At 38.7% G+C, this 23,202-nt stretch overlaps 1 protein-coding gene across 6 annotated transcripts in view; it reads left to right on the forward strand.

The window, feature by feature from the left end:
* The window catches only part of helz (helicase with zinc finger), a 273,673-nt gene that overhangs the window by 96,245 nt on the left and 154,226 nt on the right, over positions 1-23,202 (forward strand). For 4 of the 6 annotated variants that reach the window (XM_043715064.1, XM_043715069.1, XM_043715066.1 and 1 more), the window contains 5 exons: positions 5,336-5,669; positions 10,779-10,909; positions 12,428-12,610; positions 17,888-17,989; positions 20,926-21,104. In XM_043715064.1, coding sequence (XP_043570999.1) covers positions 5,336-5,669; positions 10,779-10,909; positions 12,428-12,610; positions 17,888-17,989; positions 20,926-21,104 — 929 coding nt within the window. The remainder of the gene's footprint in view (positions 1-5,335; positions 5,670-10,778; positions 10,910-12,427; positions 12,611-17,887; positions 17,990-20,925; positions 21,105-23,202) is intronic. The other 2 variants (XM_043715067.1, XM_043715068.1) reach the window with 1 other exon arrangement.

A 23,202-nucleotide genomic window follows, 5' to 3' on the forward strand; every position in this document is an offset into this window, starting at 1 on the left:
GTTTCACATTGTGATTGATTAGATTAGATTCCCTACAGTGTGGAAATAGGTCCTTCAGCCCAACAAGTCCACATTGACCCTCCGAAGAGCAACCCACCCAGACCCACTCCCCACACTTACCCCTGACTAATGCACCTAATACTACAGGCAATTTAACATGGCCAGTTCACCTGACCTGCACATCTTTGGACTGTGGGAGGAAACCGGAGAAAACCCACGCAGACACAGGGAGAATGTGCAAACTCCACACGACAGTTGCCCAAGGCAGGAATTGAGCATGGATCCCTGATGCTGTGAGGCAGCAGTGTTAACCACTGAGCCACCGTGCCACCCCCTCTGCAGTTGTTGCTGATAATTCAGTGCTCCTTAGATGCCCAGTCTTAAATTGAGATTCAATGAGAAATGACATAACCATGGGAGATCAAGATGCACAATCAGTCTGGGCAGAAACAAGAAATAGCAAAAGGAAGAAGTGCTTGGTAGGAGTAATCTGTAGGTTCCCAAACAGTGGTTCTGCAGTGGGACACAGTATAAACCAAGAAATGTGAGAAGCTTGCAAGAAAGGTACAACAATAATCATGGGTGATCTTAATATGCAAATAGATTGGAAGAATCAAATTGGCAAAGGTGGAGCCCCGAGGCACGAGTTCATTGAATGTTTTAGAGATTGGTTCCACAACTTACTGCTCCAAGAAACAATCAGGGAGCAGGGACTCTGGATTTGGTATTGTGTAATGAGAGATTAATTGATGGCATCATAGTTAAGGATCCTCTAGGAGTAGTGACCATAGTATGGTAGAATTGAAAATTCAGTTTGGGAATGGAAAAATAGAGTCCCACAGTAGTGTTTTGGAATTAAACAAAGGAAATTACATAGGCATGATGACAGATTTGGCCCGAGTGGATTGGGCAGGAAAGCTAAAAGGGAAGACAGCAGATGAGCAGTGGCAGTTCTTTAAGGAGCTACTTAATTCCTCACCACTAAAATATCTCCCGGTGAGAAAGAAAGATGGTAAGGAGGGTAAAACATAGCCATGGCTAAACAAGGAGATCAAGGACAAAATAAAGTCAAAACCTAAGATATACCGTATTGCAAAGGCCAGTGGCAAGCCAAAATACTGGGAAACTTTCAAATGTAAATGAAGGGATACTAAAAAATTAATCAAAAGAACTAAGGTAAATTACAAAAGAAAACAAGCACAAAATATAAAAAGGATAGCAAAAGCTTCTATAGGTATATAAAAGGGAAGAGAGTTGCTAATGTGAATGTTGATCCTTTGGAAGATGAAACCAGAGAGTTAATAGTGGGGAACACTGAGATGGCAGAGATACTCAATCAGTACTTTACCTTAGTTCTCATGATGGAGGACAATAGTACAATTCCTATTGGAACGGGCACGTCAGAGGCAATAGAAAGGGTAGAACTTAGCACACTCAACATTGATAAGGAAAAGGTCCTCAGCAAACTATTAGGATTGAGGGCAGACAAGCCCCCTGTGCCTGATGGCCTACATCCTAGGGTACTAAAGGAAGTGGCGGCAGAGATAGTGGATGCATTGGTTACAATATTTCAAAATTGCTTAGACACGGGAAAAGTTCTAGTGGATTGGAAACTGCTGATGTGACATCCTTATTCAAAAAAGGGAGAGACACAAAATGTAGGAAATTACAGACCAGTGAATTTAACATCTGTTGTTGGGCAAGTGTTAGAATCAGTTATCAAGGAAGTCATATCAGGACATTTGGAAAGTCAAAACATCAGAGTCAGCATGAATTTATGAAGGAAAAATCATGTTTAATAAATTTCCTAGAATTCTTAGAAGATGTGACAAACAAAGTGGATAGTGAGGTTACTGTAAATGTAATATATCTGGACTTCTGGAAGGTATTTGATAAGGTGCCGCACAAAAGATTAATTCGCAAGAATGGATCATAAGGATTGGGGTAATTTATTAGCTTGGATAAGTAACTGGCTGATAGATGGAAGACAGAGACTGGATAATTTTTTTTTCTGGATGGCAAGATGCAACCAGTGGGGTGCCACAGGGTTTGATCCTTGGGCCCCAGCTATTTACAATCTACATTAACAACTTGGATACAGGGACAGAAGGCTTGAAAACCACGTTTGCTGATAACACAAAAATAGGCAGGAAGGTAAATTGCAATGAGGAAATAAGAACCTTACAAGTAGATATAGGTAGGTTCGGAGAGTGGGCCAAAATGTAAGTTCAACGTGGATAAGTGTGAGGTCATGCATTTTGGTCGGGAAAAATAGGAAGGTGACCTGTTATCTAAATGGGGAGAGACTTCAAGGTGCTAAGGTACAAAAGGATCTGGGTGTCCTTGTTCATGAGTCACAGTAAAGTAGCATTCAAGTACAGCAGATAATAAAGAAAGCAAATGAAATGTTGGCTTTTATAGCTAAAGGAATTGAATATAAAGATAAAGACGTATTGTTGCAACTATACAAGGCATTAGTGAGACGACACCTGGGATATTTTGTACAGTTTTGGTCCCCTTATTTAAGGGAAAATGTAGTTGCATTGAAGGTAGTTCAGAGGAGGTTCACTTGATTGGTCCCAAATATGAGGGATTTGTTGCAAGAAACGAGATTGAACAGTTTAGGCCTATACTGTCTGGAATTTAGAAAAATAAGGTATTCAAGATGATAAAAGGTATGGATAAAATAGATGTTGAGAAGATGCATCCTCTTGTGGGGCATTCTAGGACCAAAGGTCGAAGTCTTAGGATAAGTGACAGCTAATTTGTGAGTTGAGGAGAGACTGCTTCTCCCAAAAGGTTCTGAATCTGTGAAATTTGCTACCTCAAAGTGTGGCAGATGCTGGGACAGTGAGTACATTTAAGGTGGTGTTGGACAGATTTTTAATTGGTAATGGGTTGAAAGGTTATAGGGAGAAAGTAGGAAATCATATCAGCCGTGATCGAATGACAGATGTACCGAATGGCCAAATTCTGCTTAGATATCTGATGAACCTTTGAACTTTTCTTGTTAGTTTTTTCACTACCTGCCATAGGCCCAATCTAACGGCTATGTCCTTTTGGACTTAACTAGTCTGCATTTATGTATCTTCTCAACATAACTATTTACTAATTTAATCTTCAATTAAATATTTCAAAACTTTCCCGACTACATTCATGCTCTAACTCCAAGTTAGCCTTTTTGGCTGATTGGTTGTACATTTGCAGAGGGCTGCAAAGCTGTCAATATTGAAAGATTCTCCATGATCCTCTTCTCTTCCTTTTAAACAATTTGGGTGCTTTCCCCACTATTCTTCTTTGTGAATGTTGAAACAAAACACTTGTTAAGCATCCATTACAAGATTAGTTTCACTGCTAGTGACTCACTGTTTTGAGTGTCTCCTCTTCCCCAAATCTGCCAAAAGTAAACAATTAACCATTCTCTTTTAACCGAAATTTTTGTAAAAGGATGTGCTATTCATTGTTTTAATTTCTCTCCTCTCACTTCCTCTCTGCTTTCCAGGTGCCCACCTCAAGCTCACCTTGTTTTCTATTTTTAAAATTGTTGTCCATTTGACTTGTTAAGATTTTTTTTTCTGATTTCTGTTTATCTGCAGCATCCTAAACCAGTGCTTAGTCTTAAATGTTTTTTGACAATGTTGCTGTTTTCTTTTAAAAGCTAAACTAATTGTTGATCTAAAATTAAGCGATGATGTTTTTTCCAATCTCATTTAGCTGTATCTACTGTAATTCATCTGCTGACTTCACATTTTGGTTTTTGTGTTTCCCTTTCTGCTCGAGTCTTAAATCTACTGTGTAACGTCCATTACTCCCAGGTACTCTTCACGTTTAATGTCATCTACCTGATCATTTCATTTTTCATATTCAGATTGAGGAATGTCTCTCCCTTTCTTGAAGTGCTGTGCAGATAATAAGAATTCTCCTGTTTCAATTTGTGAGTGGCAATTCATATCTCCTATATGAATAAGTTATTCCTGTTAATGTCTGTAAGCTTTCTACAGATATTATCTTACATTTACCTCCCACAAGTAGTGTTTGCAGTGTAGTCCCACTAATGTAACAATTGTTTTAATTTTTAATCCTTTACCATAATAATTCTGCCTTAGCTTCCTTTTGTGAGATACTTCGATTTTCTGGGAATTTTTTTTAAGTTTTCAGAAGCTTTTTTTATTCTCACTAATTCATTTATTAACTGACAAGTCCCATAGTAACATTTCCTTCTGTATTTTGTTGACAATTTGGGTATTTGGACTTTCAGAAACTAAATTAATTAAAATCCAGAATTATCACCACACCTTTATCAAACTGAAAACCACAGCATACAAAGAAAGCAATAATTTCTTAAGTACTGCAGGATTTAAATGGTACAAGAAAACAGGTGTCAACTAGCAAGAGATTTTTTAAAAATTGACAATTGATGGAGGCAACTCTTCTCTCATTTGTCACCCCATGATTGATTTTCTACAGCAAAATTCACCCAGTGAATATTTTGAACCCTTCGAGATAGCACTTTCACCTCTGACTTAGAACGTTAAAACTCCAAGTCACTGCAGAGACTCGTGCACAAAAATCTAGATTGACAATATAAAACAGCACTAAGGAAGTTACAGCTCACAGTATTGGAAGTGCCATCTTCCAGATGAGATGATAAACAGGGATCTCTCTCAGGTGGATGTAAAGATCCCATGGCACTATTTCAAAGAAGAGCTATGACACTTCTCATTTGTCCCAGTCAATACTTACCCTTGAATCATGATCAGTAAAACATTATATCTGTTCATTGTTGCACTGTTATTTGTGAGAGCTTGCTATGCACAAATTGACTGCTGTGTTTCCTACAACAGCGAATGTAGTTCAAAAATACTTCATTGATTATGAAGCACTTTGGAATGTACTGAAGTTGTGAAAGGTATTTTATCAAGAAACGTTTTAGGTCTTTATCTCTGCGACAGTTTTGAACTCAAAAAATATCAGTTGGAAATAGTTCCCTCAGATCTCAATGTCCCTGGGTTATTAGATGGCCCTCATAGCCTGGGGAATTGTGGCCATCAATGTTAGGATGGCAAAAGAAGAAAATAAAAATTGGGATTAACTGGTGATTGATTTGAACTTGGTATTGAATAATGCAGATTGCCAGGTTATAGACCCATCTTACATGTGTGGTTTGTACATTTTTCAAAACAACTTATTTCCACATGTTGCATCAATGTAATTTTCTTAATGAGGAAACAATTGAGTTTGTATATCCGATCACCATGGTTTAAATTTAAACATTGTATATATACTTGAAAATTTCTGCCTTTGTAATGAGGTGACTTTTTTTTTAAATTTGCAGGTTCAACATTAAAGTAAATTTATATCTGGTAGCAAACTTCATGCTTACTGGTGTTTCAGGCGGTGCTAAATATGCTCAAGGAGGACAACTTTTTGCTCGCTTCAAACTCACTGAGACTCTTTCGGAAGAAACATTGGCTGGACGATTGGTAATGACCAAAGTCAATTCTGTCCTGTTGTTGCCAATAACTAAAGAGAGGTCCATGCAAGCCCAGGGAACCAAAGAAAAGGTTTACGAAGCCATGATTGAGGAAAAAACGAAAGAATGCATTTACTTAAGGTTGACCAAGGATTGCTGTGAGGAGCTAAAACTTCGAGCAGACAGAGAAATGCAGGTAATTTATGTCGCTACTGTTCATTGTATCCATTTGTGCTTTTTGCATTCATTAATAAAGTGGCTAGTGTATTGCAGGATTATTGTGACAAGGTATTTCCGGTGGGGAGACTAGCTTTTTTTTTTACACTTGATCTTGGACACCTTCAGCAGATGGTTTTATTTTGCTTCTTAGATTGTACATTTTATTCATGTGATTCTCTTGACAATATTCCAACCTGTTCCCATAGAATGCACCATTTCTGACCAACAGAATGGATGAGTCATCTATCTGTGTTGCATGATAACTCATGTTTTTCCCCTCCCACAAATGTGTGGTCAGCTTGGCCATTGCTTTGATCATTAAACATTAGTAACTCGACCAAATCACACTTTGAAGACAAATAAAACCAAGACAAATAAAACAAGGAAGAAAGTATGCAAGAAAAGGCTATAATTCTTTGGGCATGCAGTAACTTGAATTTTTAGGTTCAAGTGATGTCTATACTAGTGTTCAATCTGAAGCTGTCTCAGTTTAGAGCTGCAAACATCCCTTGGCGTCATTGAACAGATTGCCTTCAGATTTTAATGTAATACTGCTACCTTGACTGTGATAAGATTTGCATTGTTCACAACCATGTTATCAGTGTCTAGAATAGAAGAATTAATTGTACTTGGATGTAAAGAAAGCCATTGCTTCCACGATTATTTGAGTCTCTGTGTACAGAACATGGCAATATCTGTATCTTGAATTTTGAAGAATAGATAGTTTCAACACATTGACAACTTTGGCCATGTCCCAGAATGGTTAACGTAGTGAGCATTTAAGTCATAGAGACCATGAAGATCCCACTTTTGAATGCCAGTCTGTGCTGCAGTATCAGCTGAAGCAGTCTTCGAGGAGAAAAATGAAAAATGCTGGAAACACTCAGTAAGACAGGCTGTGAAGCGAGCAATGCCAATGACTTAGGTCAGTGACCTTTCATCACAGTTATGCTCAGCAGTGTTTTCCTTCTGCATTCAGGCTGATTAAAATTGGTACCATAATTCCTTGATTAGGATAGGAAAATTGGCATTAATTCTTTGGTGATCAGATTTTTGTATGTGATAGCTCCCATTGTCAGTTAGCTGCTTGGGTGAATTTCCAGAAAGTGTCTATGGATCTGTACTGCAGCATAAATCAGTGCATTGAGCAGGAAATTAGCAAAGCAAATCAAACATTTTCTGTACTTTGTTCTTGACTGGGAAAAAGAAGTATGAAACTTTTGGCACATATGTGAAAATAACTGTACAAAAAATTAACTTCTTTAAAAAAAATGTAAAATTGGACAAACTTTCTTGTGAATATATAATCTACTTCAGTGCAGGGCATATAATTATTATTTTCCTTCAATCAAACTGAAGAGGTATTGGAGCACTGGGCGGCACAGTGATTAGCACTGCTGCCTCACAGCGCCAGAGACCCGGGTTCAATTCCCACCTCAGGCTACTGACTGTGTGGAGTTTACACGTTCTCCCCATGTCTGCGTGGGTTTCCTCCGGGTGCTCCGGTTTCCTCCCACAGTCCAAAGATGTGCAGGTCAGGTGAATTGGCTATGCTAAATTGCCCGTAGTGTTAGGTAAGGGGTAAATGTAGGGGTATGGGTGGGTTACGCTTCGGCGGGTCGGTGTGGACTTGTTGGGCCGAAGGGCCTGTTTCCACACTGTAATGTAATCTAATCTAATCTAAAGCAAGTCATAAAGATAGGAAGCTTACTTTGCACTGAACTGCATTTTACCAGTTCGGTGTAAATTGTAAACCTTAAATTAGGCTTCAAGCGCAAGATAACTTTGGTTTCACAATGCTATTTTATGGTACTGGCAACAATTTGTGATTTGAACTTTTGTTTCAAAAGGGAAGTTACTGCCATACAGACAACGGTGTTAAAATCTGTTTGGTGCTAGTGCGCTGAATATAAGTGCCAAATATTGGCGTAACTATCTTTTTAGAATTGATGCCTTAATCGCACTATGGCAACTGGTAAATTTCTATTCCAGAGTAAGTAATTGAATTTAAAATTTGTCTTTGGTATGATGACTGAAGAAATCACCACTAGTCTTAAAATCTTATCTAGTTTCCAAATGTCCTTTGGGAAGGGATCGTCAACATGGCTTTGTGCATGCTTTTTTTTGAAGAATCGATGAATAAAACTGTTGAGGGTGGAGCAGAGCATGTTGTCTATATAGACTTCGGTAAGATGTTTGACAAGGTTCCGCATAGTAGACTGGTTAACAAGGTTACATTGCATAGAATACAGGGAAACTAGCCATTTGGATACAGAACTAGCTCAAAGTAGGAGACGGGGTGGTGGAGGGTTTCTTTTCAGACTGGAGGCCTGTGACCTGCAGTGTGCCACAGGCATCAGTTGGGTCCACTGCTTTTTGTCATTCATATAGATGATTTAGATGAGATATATGAGTTATGGTTAGTAAATTTGCAGATGGCACCAAAATTGGTGGTGTAGTGGACAGCCAAGAAGGTTACCTCACGGTACAATGGGACCTTGATCAGATGGTGAGATGGGCTGAGGAGTGGCAGATGGAGTTTAATCTAGGTAAATGTAAGGTGGTGCTGCATTTTCGTAGGGCAAATCAGGGCAGGATTTGTACATTTAATGGTAAGGTCCTGGGGAGTACTGCCAGACAAAGGGACCTTGGAGTATAAGTTCATCGTTCCTTGAAAGTGGAGTCGCAGGTAGACAGGGTAGTGAAGAAGACATTAGATATGCTTGCATCAATTGGTTAGTGCATTGAGTATAGGTATTGGTGTCATGTTGCGGCTGCAGAGGACATTGGTTAGGCCACTTCTGCTATACTGTGTTCATTTCTGGTCTCCTTACTATATGAAGGATGTTGTGAAACTTGAAAGGGTTCAGAAAAGATTTATAAAGATGTTGCCAGGGTTGGAGGATTTGAGCTATTGGGAGAGGCTGAATAGGCTGGGGTTTTCTTCTCTGGACCATCTGAGGCCGAGGGGTGACCTTATAGAGGTTTATAAAATCATGAGGGGCATGGATAAGGTGAATAGTCAAGGTCTCTTTCCTGGGATAGAAAAGTCCAAAGCGAGAAGGCATTGGTTTAAAATGAGAGGAGTAAGATTTAAAAGGGATCTAAGGGGCAATGTTTTCGTACAGAAGGTGGAACCTGTATGGAATGAGCTGCCAGAGGAAGTGCTGGAGGCTCATACAATTACAACATTTAAAAGGCATCTGGATAAATACAATAATTAGGAAGGGTTTAGAGGGACGTGGGTCAAATGCTGGCAAATGGGACTGATTAGTTTAGGATATCTGGTTGGCATGGATGAGTTTGGCCAAAGTATCTGTTTCTGTGCTGTTCATCTCTATGATCTCTGACTGTATGTCCTTAACTGCTCTGGCTTACACGTGACTGCAGACCCACAAGAATATGTTTGACATTTAATTTTCCTCCGAAATGGTCTCGGAAGCAATTTAGTTGAAAGATATTTAGGATTGGTCTCAAATGTTTGGCCTTGCCAGTTGTTCCCATACCACATGAAAAAGTAAAGAAAGATATCTGACCAGTGAAGTTATTAAAAAAAAAAACAGTCAGAAAGACATGATTTGGCACAAAAGTTTACCTCCTTCATTTGGTGCTGGTTTACAGTTAGGGTTTTGAAGTGCAATGCATTGGGTAATAAATATGAAAGTAAGATACTTCATTGATGGTCCCCTTGATCTCCACTTTGTATCCTATACACGTTTTAGTTTGAGAGAGTTCTTATTGAATACTGTGTCATATCTCAATATTTAATTTTGACTGTCATTTTGTGATCATCAAGGATCTCACAGGCATGGTCTACTGAAGATTGGAAGTAAAAAAGCTAAATGCTCCACCAAGCTTTTTAATTATAATTGAGCACCATAAAGTGAATGCAGAAAACTCATTTTACTCTGCATTGTTATGATTTTAATTTTTGGCTTTGACTGTTTCAGAAGATGGATCAGTACAGCACAGAAACAGGTTCTTTGGCCCACTATGTTCTGTGCCAAGAATGATATCATTCTAAACTAATTCCATCTGTTTGCACGTGGTTCATGTCGTTACTTTTTCCCCTATCACCTTAAACCTATGACCCTTCGTATTTCACATTTCCACCCTGAAAAGACTCCAATTCTACACCCTATGCCTGTTATACTTATTCCTACTTCTATCAGATCGCCCCTTAGCCTCTGACACTCTAGCAAAAGAATCCAAGTTTGTCCAATCTCTCCTTTTAGCTAATACACTTCAATCCAGGCAATATTCTGTTCTGAGATGAGAGGCAGGCACATCAGATACACTTGTGAAATATTCTATTGATGTTGGAAATATTTCTTTAAAAATCTTACATATTTTATTGCAATGCTGCAGAAAGCAGTCTGTACTTTGTAATAGACATTTGCAATAATATTAGTTTCCTAAAAGAGTTAAATTAATCTTTTCAATCTGATTGGGACAGCACCAGCTTGAATTTGATGGGCCATGATTCTGTTTGCATCCAAAGGTTTGGTGAGCAGCCCAAAGATGAGAGTGTTCTCTCTCCCTCACCCATGCAGTTAAGGTGATATCATACTGTGCCTACCACCTTTTCCAGTGCATTTATATCCATCTATAACAGCTGTCAGCTGTTGAAGGAATGATTGAACCTTACAACTAATTTGTTATGCAAAAGTAACTGTTGTGTTAGTTTACTTGAAATTTATTCCTGCTTGCCTGCATCAAGTTCCTTGGAAAATGAATTTCCATTCATGTTTTTCAGTTCCAATTTCTGGGAAGTTGGGAATCTCCTCATGTAACTGCTCTCTCTTTCACATTGTATAATGTTGACACTATCTCAAACAATATGAAGGGCACTTTTGACAGTCGGAGGCTGAAAATCTGATTTGAAAGCAGATTTTGAAAATAAAATGTATTGGTTAAAATCTTGTTAGGTTTTTTTGCACTCTGCATGTAAGCTGCATACGCAGCCTCTGTTTAAATTATGTCAGTTTGTTTTTGTTAACACAGTGTACTGAAGCTGATGCAAGATTATTGGTACCTATTTATTGGACATTTTTGAACTGTTTACAACTATCTTATTGATTTATAGGTTGAACTTCAATTTCAACTCAATCGCTTGCCTCTCTGCGAAATGCATTATGCCCTGGACAGAATCAAGGACAACAGTATTCTCTTTCCAGATGTCTGCATGTTTCCTACAATTCCCTGGAGTCCCATCAGGTATGGTGTGCCAACAACGTGGCACTTGAGAATGTGGCATTAATATTACATCAGGCATGCAGCTCGTCACAGATGGCTTTATTGAAGCTATTATATAGAATTGGCTACATTTCTTAGCCCTTCACCCGTGTTTTCAAAAAGATCAGACTGGATTGACTGCTCTGTGACCGAGAGAAGAGCGGGTCACAGCAATTTGCATTCATGTATATTCATGCACAAATGCAGAAAATGTCAGGGGGTGGTGCTTAACCTGTTTATTGTGATTAATAGTTTGTGTGAGGCTAGCAGCATGTAACTAATTGATTTTCATAATTAAAGTTTTTAAAATTTAGGAGCTTTTCAAAAAAAATTCTGTAAAGCTCACTATCTTGATAAAATATGCAGAAAATGTGGGAAATGCCTTTAATTGTATTTATAAATCCAACAGGCATTTTTGAAGATGAGTCTGCACAACATGCGGCACGGTGGCACAGTGGTTAGCACTGCTGCCTCACAGCGCCAGAGACCCGGGTTCAATACCTGCCTCAGGCGACTGACTGTGTGGAGTTTGCACGTTCTCCCCGTGTCTGCGTGGGTTTCCTCCGGGTGCTCCGGTTTCCTCCCACAGTCCAAAGATGTGCAGGTCAGGTGAATTGGCCATGCTAAATTGCCCGTAGTGTTAGGTAAGGGGTAAATGTAAATGTAGGGGTAGGGGTATGAGTGGGTTGCGCTTCGGCGGGGCGGTGTGGACTTGTTGGGCCGAAGGGCCTGTTTCCACATTGTAAGTAATCTAATCTAATCTAAACATAAGCTTTCTACATGCAAATATTTAGTCTAACTAGCATCTTGTGCATAGTTCCCGTCTATTCACTTGAATGAAACTCTTCTGTTTCAATTTAACATAAAATGCTAAGCACCTTCCATGCAAAGAAATTGCTGCCTTCTCTTGTGTATAGTGCTATAAGAAGAGTAGACCTGCTAATTACATGTCCTGAAAGAATAATGCACCGACGAAAACTGTGCAATCTGTAACTTAGTGGAAAATTAGTACTGTTCAAACTAAATGAGTTGCAAATAAAATGTTTGGTCCAAGGTCCTCATCAATAAACAGATGGTGCTCCTTTATGACCCAGTTTTTGGAAAATATTGGATCCTCTACAGAGAATCATCTTTTCTCTCTTTCACAAGATTCAACTGATTAATTTGGTACAACTCCCCAAATGGAGCAAATTTGTAAAACCTTAAGAGGGTGTGTCAAAATACAGCAACTTATTTTCTATTATAAATATACTTATTTCTAAAAACCGAAAGAATTGCAGATGCTGTAAATCAGAAGCAAAAGCAGAAGTTGCTGGAAATCAACTAAATATGGTTTTTATTTGTGGGGTGTATATATATACATATATTATACAAAATTTGGTGTAACTTGGTTTGGATAATGTAAAACCGGATTTATTTGAAAATTCTGACTTTTTAAGACATGTTGGTTTTGAAAGCTGCATAAGTTGCAAATAGCTTTTTTGTTTTGTCTTACTGGAGTAGACAATGGGATGAGCAGTTGGATCCCCGGCTAAATACTAAACAGAAGGAGGCTATTCTGGCAATCACAACTCCACTTTCCATCCCACTTCCTCCAGTTCTCATCATCGGTCCCTATGGAACAGGAAAAACATTTACACTGGCTCAGGCAGTCAAACACATACTGAAACAGCAGGATACAAGGTGAGCTTTTTACTGCAATATTTCATTACACATTGACAATGTTCTGCTTTATGTAAACCTCTTTCAAAAGAAAGCACCTTTTTCTTCGAGAATTGGGTGGTAACTATGCTAGGAGAAAGTGAGGACTGCAGATGCTGGAGACCAGAGTTGAAAAATGTGGTGCTGGAAAAACACAGCAGGCCCGGCAGCATCCGAGGAGCAGCAGAATCGACAATTCGGGCATAAGCCCTTCTTCAGGAATCATAAGCCCTTCTTCAGAATTCAGGAAAAGATTTCTGAAGAAGGGCTTATGCCAGACACGTCGATTCTCCTGCTCCTCAGATGCTGCCTGGCCTGCTGTGTTTTTGCAGCACCACATTTTTCAACTCTGGTAACTATGCTATGTTAATTTTAAAACACATTCACTTACATGATGTAATAAGGGTTGTGCCAATGACCTGAAGATTCTTTCCAGCAAATAATTGAATGAAACAGTCAAAGAATAACTGAGATTTGATTCTTGCTCTGTGCCAAATTATGTGATGGAAGTTTTGGTATAATTGGCTGTGAAGATCTTGAAACAGTTAGTCAGTGTTGACCAGTACAAACGGCTCACCAAGACCAACAAAACTGGCCCCTTTGAATTTGACCTCAAATCTAGATGTATTGCAACATTGAAAAGTTAAGTTACACATCTTTCCTGCCATTCGATGCCAATAATACATTGCAACCAGGGCAGGGCAAATGGAAATGATTATGTCACTTAATTTGATGGTGGTAGTTGATACATATTGAGTGGTGAGGATTAGATAGAATTTGACTGTGACCATAACAATAAGATGTTGAATGCATCCACAGTGGTTGTGTTTGGGTGTTTATATGCAACCTGAACCATAATTTAAGCCTTTTCAAAATTGATTGTAAGGCCGAAATATTGAGCCTGTGGAGCAAAGTAGTGGAACGGCACGTGAATATCCTTGAGAATATTGGTGGACAATGTACCATCATCTGTAAAGAACATGTGGAAAATAATTATCTGCATTAGTTTTGTTCTAGAAATCTGCCAGCAATGATTAAAGATGCCCTGTATGTGAGTTGTCAAAATTATTTGTATTCAAATCCATCATCTCGTATAGTTGGGATTTTGAAGTTTAATCTAGGCTGCTCCAAGAATTCTACTGATGATTGTGTTTTCAGAAATCTTGTTACCCTGCCAAACTGTTTAAAAATGGGTTGGATTGAACCAATTACAACTATGCATTCTGAGCTGATAACAGTTTGCCAGGGAACGTACAATATATGAATGAACTTAGCAGTACTGACTGTGTTTGGGATGGTTTTCTGAATAAATATATTGAGGAACCTGTGAGAGAACAGGCCGTCCTAGACTGGGTATTGCATATGAGAAAGAAATAATCGGCAGTGTATCTGTGTGACACCGTTGAGGAGTAAGTGTAATATGGTACAGTCAATTCTGCTAGAACACAGTAGTTCCATTCTTGTGCAGTCCTGTATTATGAGAAAAACGTCTAATAGCAGCACCATTTAAACTAACGTGGCTGGAATTGCGTTATAACCAATACATGCTTTAAAACTTTGAGCTTTAGGAAGTGTCCCCAATTCGTCATAGCGAATGTGTTAACGAAATGCATGTTACAGCAAGACGACCTGGAGAAAGTTTTGTGTCCTACGATCTTATACTCCACAACCACTTGATAAAGGACCAGCACTCTGAAAGCTAGTGCTTCCAAATAAACCTGTTGGACTATAACCTGATATTGTGTGATTTTTAACTTTGTACACTCCAGTCCAACACCAGCACCTCCAAATAATAAAATATTTAACAACTCTTGGCAAACAGTGACAGGATCGGACAGAGTCTATGGATCTACAAAAACAAATCTACTGGGAACTTTAAGGATGTGGCAAGCAGAGTAGATGTAGTTTAATTGCATTTTGAGGAGGCTTTCGATCGGGTCCCACATAAGAGATTAGCATGTAAAATTAACATGCACAGGATTGAGGGGAGTATACTGAATGGTTATAAATTGAGAGGGGGGGGAAATGCAATGAGACCTAGGTGTCTTTGTACACCAGTTACTGCAGATAAGCATGTAAGTGTAGCAGGCAATGAAGAAGGCAAATCATATGTTGGGCTTCATAGCCGGAGGATTTGAGTGCAGGAGCAGGGATATCTTGCTGCAATTGTGCAGGGCCTTTGTGAGAATAAGCCTGGAATATTGTGAACTGTTTTAGTCTCCTGACCTGAGGAAGGATGTTCTGGCCATGGATGGATTGCATTGCAGATTCCTGAGCTGGCAGGACTGACCCATGAAGAGAGACTAGATCAGTTATATCTATTTTTGCTGGAATTTAGAAGAGTGAGGGGGCATCTCATGTCAATCTATAAAATTCGAACAGAATTAGACAGATTAAATGCAGGAAAGATGTTTTTGATGACTGAGGAGCCCAGAGGATGCAGAAGGGTGCAGAGTAGGCCATTTAGGACTTGATCAGGAGAAATCACTCCCCCAACAAGAGGTGAACCTATGAAATTCTCTGCCACAGTAAATGGTTGAGGTCAAAACATTGATCCCTTTACCCCTGAGAACGATATCAAATTCCTTGAAAGCATTCAAAGGGTGTGGGGAGAAAGTGGGAACAGTGTACTGGGTTGAATGAATAGCAGACCAATATCTAAGGACTGAATGGCCTATTCCTGCTCCTGTTTTCAATGTTTGTACTCTCAATGCATTTTTCACTGCAACTCCACCATGATGAAAATTAGACTGTTCTTGGTGATTTTTTGATGTTTGTTTGAGTCAGTTCATTTAAAAAAATAACCTCCACTAGTGGTTGAGAAAAATATTTATACATTCTGAAATGTGTACAATAATATTTTATACAAGAAATATAGTCATAAACCAAACAATGAATTCTAATAAGGCTTATATCAAATTCATGTAAAGACGAAATAACCCGGTTAAAACATGTAGGTATGTAACAATCATATAGTAACAAAAATATCTGCTTATTTAATATGCTTGATAGGCTTATAAGACACCGATTTTTGAAATGCAGCTGTATGTGAGACAGGAATTGTGTACCAACAGATGGCTTTACTTTTGGCTAAAATAAATGCAGTGAAAATACAACTTGGAGATTTGAGCATCCAAATGTTACAACTCCCAAGAACTGTCAGAACAGCCATTGAGGATTTAATCTGTTCTCAATAAGGAAGTTGGAAATTAATTTCACCCATTTCTTATCTGAATTTATTGTATTTTTGTTTGTTACGTTATTCCCTAGTTTTGGCTCATGGTGCTCCAAGCTGCATCCAATAATCCAATGTTAAGACTGTATAAATGAAACCATTTTTGTTTTTGAGCAAGAGGTAACTCATTATCTAGTTTTTTTCCACTAATTGGTAATTGAGCCACTTCTGTATAGTTTTCCAACTGTTTGAAGAGGTCAGATCATTTACCTTTCAAAGCATGTAATAAACATAGGGATGCAAAAAAAGATGTGAAATCTGTGCACCTAATCCATTTGTGTGCTACCTCCTTACCATTTTTTGCATGACTCTTGATCCTAGCTTTTAATCTGTGTATGCAAAGCAATGAGAGATGGCTAGTCTTTAATATTGAATAATTTACCCATCCTGCACAATCCAAACTCAGATTTCAACTACTGGCTGAATGCAATATTTTTGAATTTATAAAAATGCCAGATCTCAAAAACAAGCAATTAGTTCAGATTTGTTTTTCACTGCGAGTTCTGTTTGGGTATCTAATGGATGGGTTGAGTAGGCTATTTACCCATTTCGTAGGTTCATTGAGGGGTTCCAAAGTCTTTGACAGTCAGGCCTTATTTAAATATTTCCAATGAGGCATCTGAATGATTTCAAGCACAGGTGGGCAGCTCACTTTTTTTGAGGGCAAGATGTCTTGAAGACATGGTACCTGCTTAAAGCAAAATTGCATGCCTTAAAACAAGGTTGTTGTTGAATTTCTTTGATTATTGCAACTTGATATTGGCTGTCCTTGTGCAATCTTTCACCCAAGCTTTCAGATGTATTGTTTAACCGTGCTGGAGCAGGTAACGCTGGGCAGTCCCAGCTGACTCCTGAAGCACTGCTTTCTTAAACACCGTTCCTCAGCAAACTGGAGGTCCATCATCCTGTGCAGTGCATGTGGCTACCTTCATGTCACTTCCACCCTAGCTTCACTGGAGGTGTCTGTTTTCTTCTACTGATACTGCTGTGGTTGGTCCTTGTTCGGTCAGAAAGGAGCTACAAAAAGCAATCCCATTCTCCACTATGTAGATCTCAGAACGTGCTGAAATGTTTCACACAATAGATGTATCTTTGTTCACGCTAAATCCTGACAGTGAATCATTCAGTTAGATTCACTGAGCCAAAGACTTTCAGGCAAGTGGCTTTCCAAGCTCTTCTTTTCAAACTGTGTACTCTACTGGGTGAATCCTGTGCTCAGCATTAGACCTGCCATTTCAGCTTGACCATCCAAGTGGATTATGGCATCCAATCCATGCAAACTCAAGCACCTCTAGTGCATATTATGTTTATACAACATCTACGTACTTGTCCGCTTCCATTTAAGGCATGATATATTTTTCACAGTGTGTAATACTTCTGTTGTTTCCTACTTGACCAACTTCCCTGCTCGTGTCACCTCTAACAACAGTTGTTTCTACAGTTGTGGAATAGTTCACAGTGCAATACATTTGTGATATGGTTCTATAAATCTTGAAGTTGTTTATGTGCATGTTGGAAATGAGCAGATGAAGATTAAAATAATGAGTGAGGAACCAGTTTATCTATCTTTTGTGTGTGTGTTTGGGAATGGGGGTGTCAATTAGGGAGAGCCATTTGTTAATGAGACAATGAGATTCCTGAATATTGGTTGATTGAAAGGCAATAAGACTAACCAAAGTATTTAACAAAGCTAGCTGTTAAGTATACTTTGGTTTTTTTCATGAAGAGTTGTACACCAAAAGTAGATGCTGGAGTATGGCCAAGTCACATTTAAAGGACTCCACCAAGGACTGCTGTGTCTCTTTTGGGAATTTTGATGTCTTGTTCATATTTCATCTTCAGAAACTTGAGGCAAGTGTAGAATGGATATTTTAGCAGGTGATTTTAAGCTTAAAGTGAGCAAGTCGTGATGCTTGCCTTAACATTCATTCAAACATTTGTTATTAGGTGTTCCTTGCTGCTAGTGTGACCTGATTTTCTTTTATGTTTGCACTTCAATATTGTTTTTTTTTTCCCTCATGCAGAATCCTTATTTGCACCCACTCTAACAGTGCTGCTGATTTATATATAAAAGATTATCTCCATCCTTACGTAGAAGCTGGAAATCCACAGGCTCGGCCTCTCAGGTATGACTTTGAAACATTTGACACAGTTATTACTTGGCAGTAATATACTTCAGCTGATTAATGCAGTAATGTGATGTGCCAAGCAATGACTGTCTGCAGGTTTTGATATTTGCACTGAATGCTAGAATGATGCATTGCAAACTGGTGCATAATGAGATATCGCTTTCCTCCCTTTACCCTCTACCAAATTGGGGATGATAGGTCTTAAAACGTCTCATAGCAAACCAGAAGTTTAGATTTTCTCTCTCTGTAATTTAATAGTTAAATAATGTGTGAAGAAACAATGATAAGCCTTTTGGTGATAACTAAAATATATTTTACAAAATATTTGTAACCTTCTTGTTAAAGTCTTGTGTATGTATTTATAGAAACATGCTTCAGTCATCGTAAACCCATGCAGCGTTACAAACTGCTGGCTAATTTCTCTTATTCCTTTAAATTTCTCTAAATGGCACGAGAAATCCCAATATTCAAAGGGATTTCTCATGACGGATGAACCCGTTTCTGTCATTTTTCTGGCTACCTCCTATACTCATTGTAACAACTGTTGTTGACACGCCTGACTGAAAATGTGTTCAACTGTGGTGAACATTTAAGACCAAGTAGAGCTCAAAATCCTTTCTTAGATTAAGATGTCTTCTGTCTCTGTGAAACCCTGAGGTTTAAAGGGTTTGCCTCATTCAGCAACTGCTAAAGATTGAATATTTTGAGTTGCTTTCTTTAAATCTTGTATTAGTGACGATGTGATACAACATCTTCGTTTATTTTAATGTTGTGGTTTGCAGATGTGGGTGTCACAGTCTAAATTAGTCAATTCTCTGATTGCCTTTTATTTATCTTATTAATCCATTATAATGAGCCTTCAGAATTATTATGGAAATGTATGAGTGATTTTGTGCAAAGTCCCAGCTATTTTACAAATGGTAATATTTATCTTGATCTTGTAGTCAAAAAAAAATTGAAACCTCCTTCCAATATCACCTTCCTTTTGTTGAACCCAAAGATTGTTTTTATTGTGTTTGGTTGGATCAAGGGCTTATGCCCGAAACGTCGATTTCTCCTGTTCCTTGGATGCTACCTGACCTGCTGCGCTTTTCCAGCAACACATTTTTCAGCTCTGACCTCCAGCATCTGCAGTCCTCACTTTCTCCTCAAATAAAAAAAAGACTTGTAATTTATCTCGTTCCTTTCCCAGTTGTAATGTTGGAAATGTGGCAGGCAGTGTCATCTTGGCAGCAAACTTCGAAAAACAATAATGTGATAATGACCAGACAATCTGTTTTTGAGATGCTGTTTGAACAATAAATATTGGCCAGGATATGGAATAATTTCTCTGCTTCTCTTTGAGAAAATACCATGGATTTCTTTACATTTATCTGAGCGAACAGATGGCACTTGGTTTAATATCTCCTCCAAATTGTTTGAATCTCCACTCGTGCATCACTCACTCAATAGTATACTGGAATGTCAGCCTTAAAGTTTGTACTCAAATCCTGGGGTGGGACTTGAACTCACAACCTCATAACCTTGTGGAACACTTCTGAATTGATTCTGAGTTTTGCATCTTACCTTTTAAGTAGATCAGCCTTAATTCCTCATTGTATACCTCACTTATTTTTCTCAAGTAATTTTTATATAACCTTAATTTGAAACTTTTCTCTGGAAATGTTTAATTCTGTAAGTGCCCCAAGATGCAGTCTGTCTGAGGCATTACCTCAGAAATCACGTGCAGTGATAATGTTCCTATCTCTGAACCAGGAGACCTAGATTCAAGCCCCACATTCTCCAGAGATTTGTAACCAAACCTGAGCCGGTTGATTTGAAAATAAAATAGAATCACTTGCTCAAGTTTATTTTCAGCCAATGTAAAAATCAGTTAATTCATTGACCAACTTAATGCAGTGCTGCAGTTTAAATGTTTTTAAGTATTTCTGTCTTCTCTATAGATGATTCTGAAGAACTTTGAGTTTGTCCTGTTCAACTAGTTGAGGATAGATTTTGATGTGCATTTCTTTGAGCATTACAAGCAATGTTGATTTAGGTAACTGAAATCTCAGAGTTCAGTTCAAATTCTGCAGAGATTCAGATAATCTTTAGTGTGGCAAGAACAAAGTTCATGCCTTGCTGCAGGATCTTGCCAGCAATCCCTAATAACTCTGACTTTTTAAAGTCTTTTACAACAAACATCTGGTATTGTTAAAGCTTTCTGGATGCTCAGAATGTGTAGGCATTGCCTGTATTCAGTTGGGAAGATACTAGCTTTTGACCCCTGCATTATGCTGAGTTTGCTGATCTGAGCCAAATCAATGGGACAGTCTCTGTCATAGGTTAGGAAGGGATATGGTGAGGAAGAAGTGTTATCAACCATAGTCGGTGTTCCTGAACCTTAACCAGATGCCTTAGCTAAAAGATACGTATCTGGGCACTGAATGGGATAGCTTTGATTATCATAGATTATTATGTGAGTCTAAGATAAAATATCAAAGGATCTTTTTTTTCCCTATGGCACTGGAGAAGGATTATTAAAATGACTGAGTGAGTGGAATGTTTTACCCAAAGTTCTGCCCCCATTTATTTGTACCTGTTGCTGTGCCATACACTGTTCAAAGATGCTCAACAGCCTAGTCCTGTAGCTTGTTTGTTGATATAGCTTCTAATGGGACCTTCCCAAATTCTAACTTGCTAAGATGGTGTGAACAAAATCTACCATTCAAATAGAAGAATTTATTTTCTTAAAGTGCACTGCAGTCTACCACTGCTCATTGGGCCTTCAGTGTATGGTATTGTTCTGTTCAGGTTGTTTCGCTGATCTATTAATTTGTTTTTAATTTCACATCTGTTAGATGCAGAAAGATTGGACTTGTAAGTGAAGAATTGAATGTAAAGGTTGATATATTTGAATTCGAAATTTCCTGACGTTGTTTCTGCAATTACAGGGTATATTTCAGAAATCGATGGGTGAAGACTGTGCATCCAGTAGTGCAACAATACTGTTTGATTTCAAGCACGCATTCCACCTTTCAAATGCCACAGAAAGAGGATATCTTGAGACATCGAGTGGTGGTGGTTACTCTTAGTACATCGCAATATCTCTGTCAGTTGGACCTTGAATTAGGTGAGTAATACAAGGAATGTCATTGGAGTGAAATTTTGCCACAAAGATTGAAAACAAAAGCAGTTGCTTTCAAATGAGGAGCAGCTTCCATTGGAAATCTGATCAAAGTTCAGGTTCTCAGTTGGAATGGAGATGAGTTCCCTATCTAGTTAAGAACATAAGTAATAGAAACAAGAATAAGATATTCATGCTGTCATGCCGATCCTGCCATTTTATCATAGAATGGGTTAACTGCTCCAGGATTCAGCTCTTTCATACTAGCTCCTCATAGACCTCAACTCCTCTATTTCAAAACTCTACCAATCACCTCTTTAAATACTTTGTGATCGAGTCTCTACAACTTTCTGGGGTAGAGAATTCCATCACTACCCACTGAGAGGAGAAATGCCTTCACTTCAGTTTTAGACGAATGAAACCATGTCCCCTTGCATGAGACTCCCTGACTAGTGGACCATCATTGCAGCATGCCCTCTGTCAAGCCCCCTCAAAATCTTATACGTTTCAAAAAGATCACACCTCATTCTTCTAAGCTATAATGAATAAAGACCTAACCTATCTAGCTGTTTTGATATGTCAACCCTTTCATCCCAAGGATCAACCAAGTGAATCTCTTGAATGACCTCCAAAGTCAGTACATCTTTTTTAGATATGGAGACCAAAATTGTACGCAGTGCTTCACATGCTACCTCACCAGCACCCTGTATAATTGCCATAGAGTCTTACAGCAGGAAATCAACTTGTCCACGCTGATCAGACATCCCAATCTGACCTAGTCCTTTTTGCCAGCTTTTGGCCCATTGCCCCCTCATCCCTTCCAATTCATATACCTATCCAGATGCATTTTAAATCTAACTGTCCCTGCCTCCACCACTTCCTCTGACAGCTCGATCTGTACATGCAGCACCGTTTGTGTGGAAAAGTTACTCCTCAGATCATTTTTAAATTGTTCACCTCTCACCTTAAACCTGTGCCCTCTAGTTTTGGACTCCCCGAGTAAAAATACCTTGTCTATTCTCTCCACCCATGCCCCTCATGATTTCTCCATTTTTCAAGTATCACTGGCAATATAGACCAAAATTCCATTTGCTTTCTCAATTACTAATTGCACCTTTATGTTAACTTTTGATGCTTCATGCACAAGAACACCCAATTCCTTCTGTGCTTCATTTTTTTGGAGTTTTTCTCCATTTAAATACTAGTCTTCCTTTTGATTCTTCTTACCAAAGTGCACCTCTCACTTTCCTATATTAAACTGTGCCAAGTTTTTGACCACTAATTTAACCTATCTGGAGACTCATGTGAATTCTTTATCCATATCGCAGTAAGACCTATTTGTACTGTCGGCAAATTTGGAGACGTTGCACTCTGTGCTCTCCTGCAGATGATTTATGTAAGTTGTAGGTAATTCAGTTTCCCAGTTTCAGGGAAACACCTCATTACAGAACAGACTAAGCAACTGGGTAAGTGGATCAACGCAAGACCACTTGTCAGACACTTTTTAAAAAAAGTCATTTAAAAAAGAGAGAAATCAGCCACACTTTCACGGTGGGATGAGGAGGCATTCCCACTACAGGGTGTGTTTTGACGAGATCACCACCCAGGTGAGCAGGGAAGATCAATAGACATGGCAGGAGTGCTTGGAATGGCCTGTAGGACCATTGAGGTTCACTTCCTTCTCAACTTGCCTCAGGAAGCTGGAGGCCATCTGGATAATCCCAATCAACCTCTTAATCCTGCCTTTTAAAAAAAAATAAAATCCTTACTGGCATGATTATCAGCCTGTGTGACTGGGACTAAATTCACCTCAAAATGGCCAGTTTTAGAATTGGCATCTTGAAACTGAGCCTGCAAACTGATGTAGTGAGTTGAAAATTCAGCCTATAAAGGTTTACAAAAAGGGAATTGGAAATGAGATTAATCGTGTCAGCATTTATTATTATATATTTGTGCTTTCCTAATGTGCTGTATATTTAACACACATTGAGGGCTACAAAATGGTTAATCTTGGGCAATATATATTTAAGCTCAGTCTGATTTGTGGGCCTGGTTTGCAACTTTTCCTGTGTGCTTTTGGCAGATTTGGCAAAACATGATGAAT

The sequence above is a fragment of the Chiloscyllium plagiosum genome, chromosome 24 (genome assembly GCF_004010195.1).
Source record: "Chiloscyllium plagiosum isolate BGI_BamShark_2017 chromosome 24, ASM401019v2, whole genome shotgun sequence".
Taxonomy (NCBI): domain Eukaryota; kingdom Metazoa; phylum Chordata; class Chondrichthyes; order Orectolobiformes; family Hemiscylliidae; genus Chiloscyllium; species Chiloscyllium plagiosum.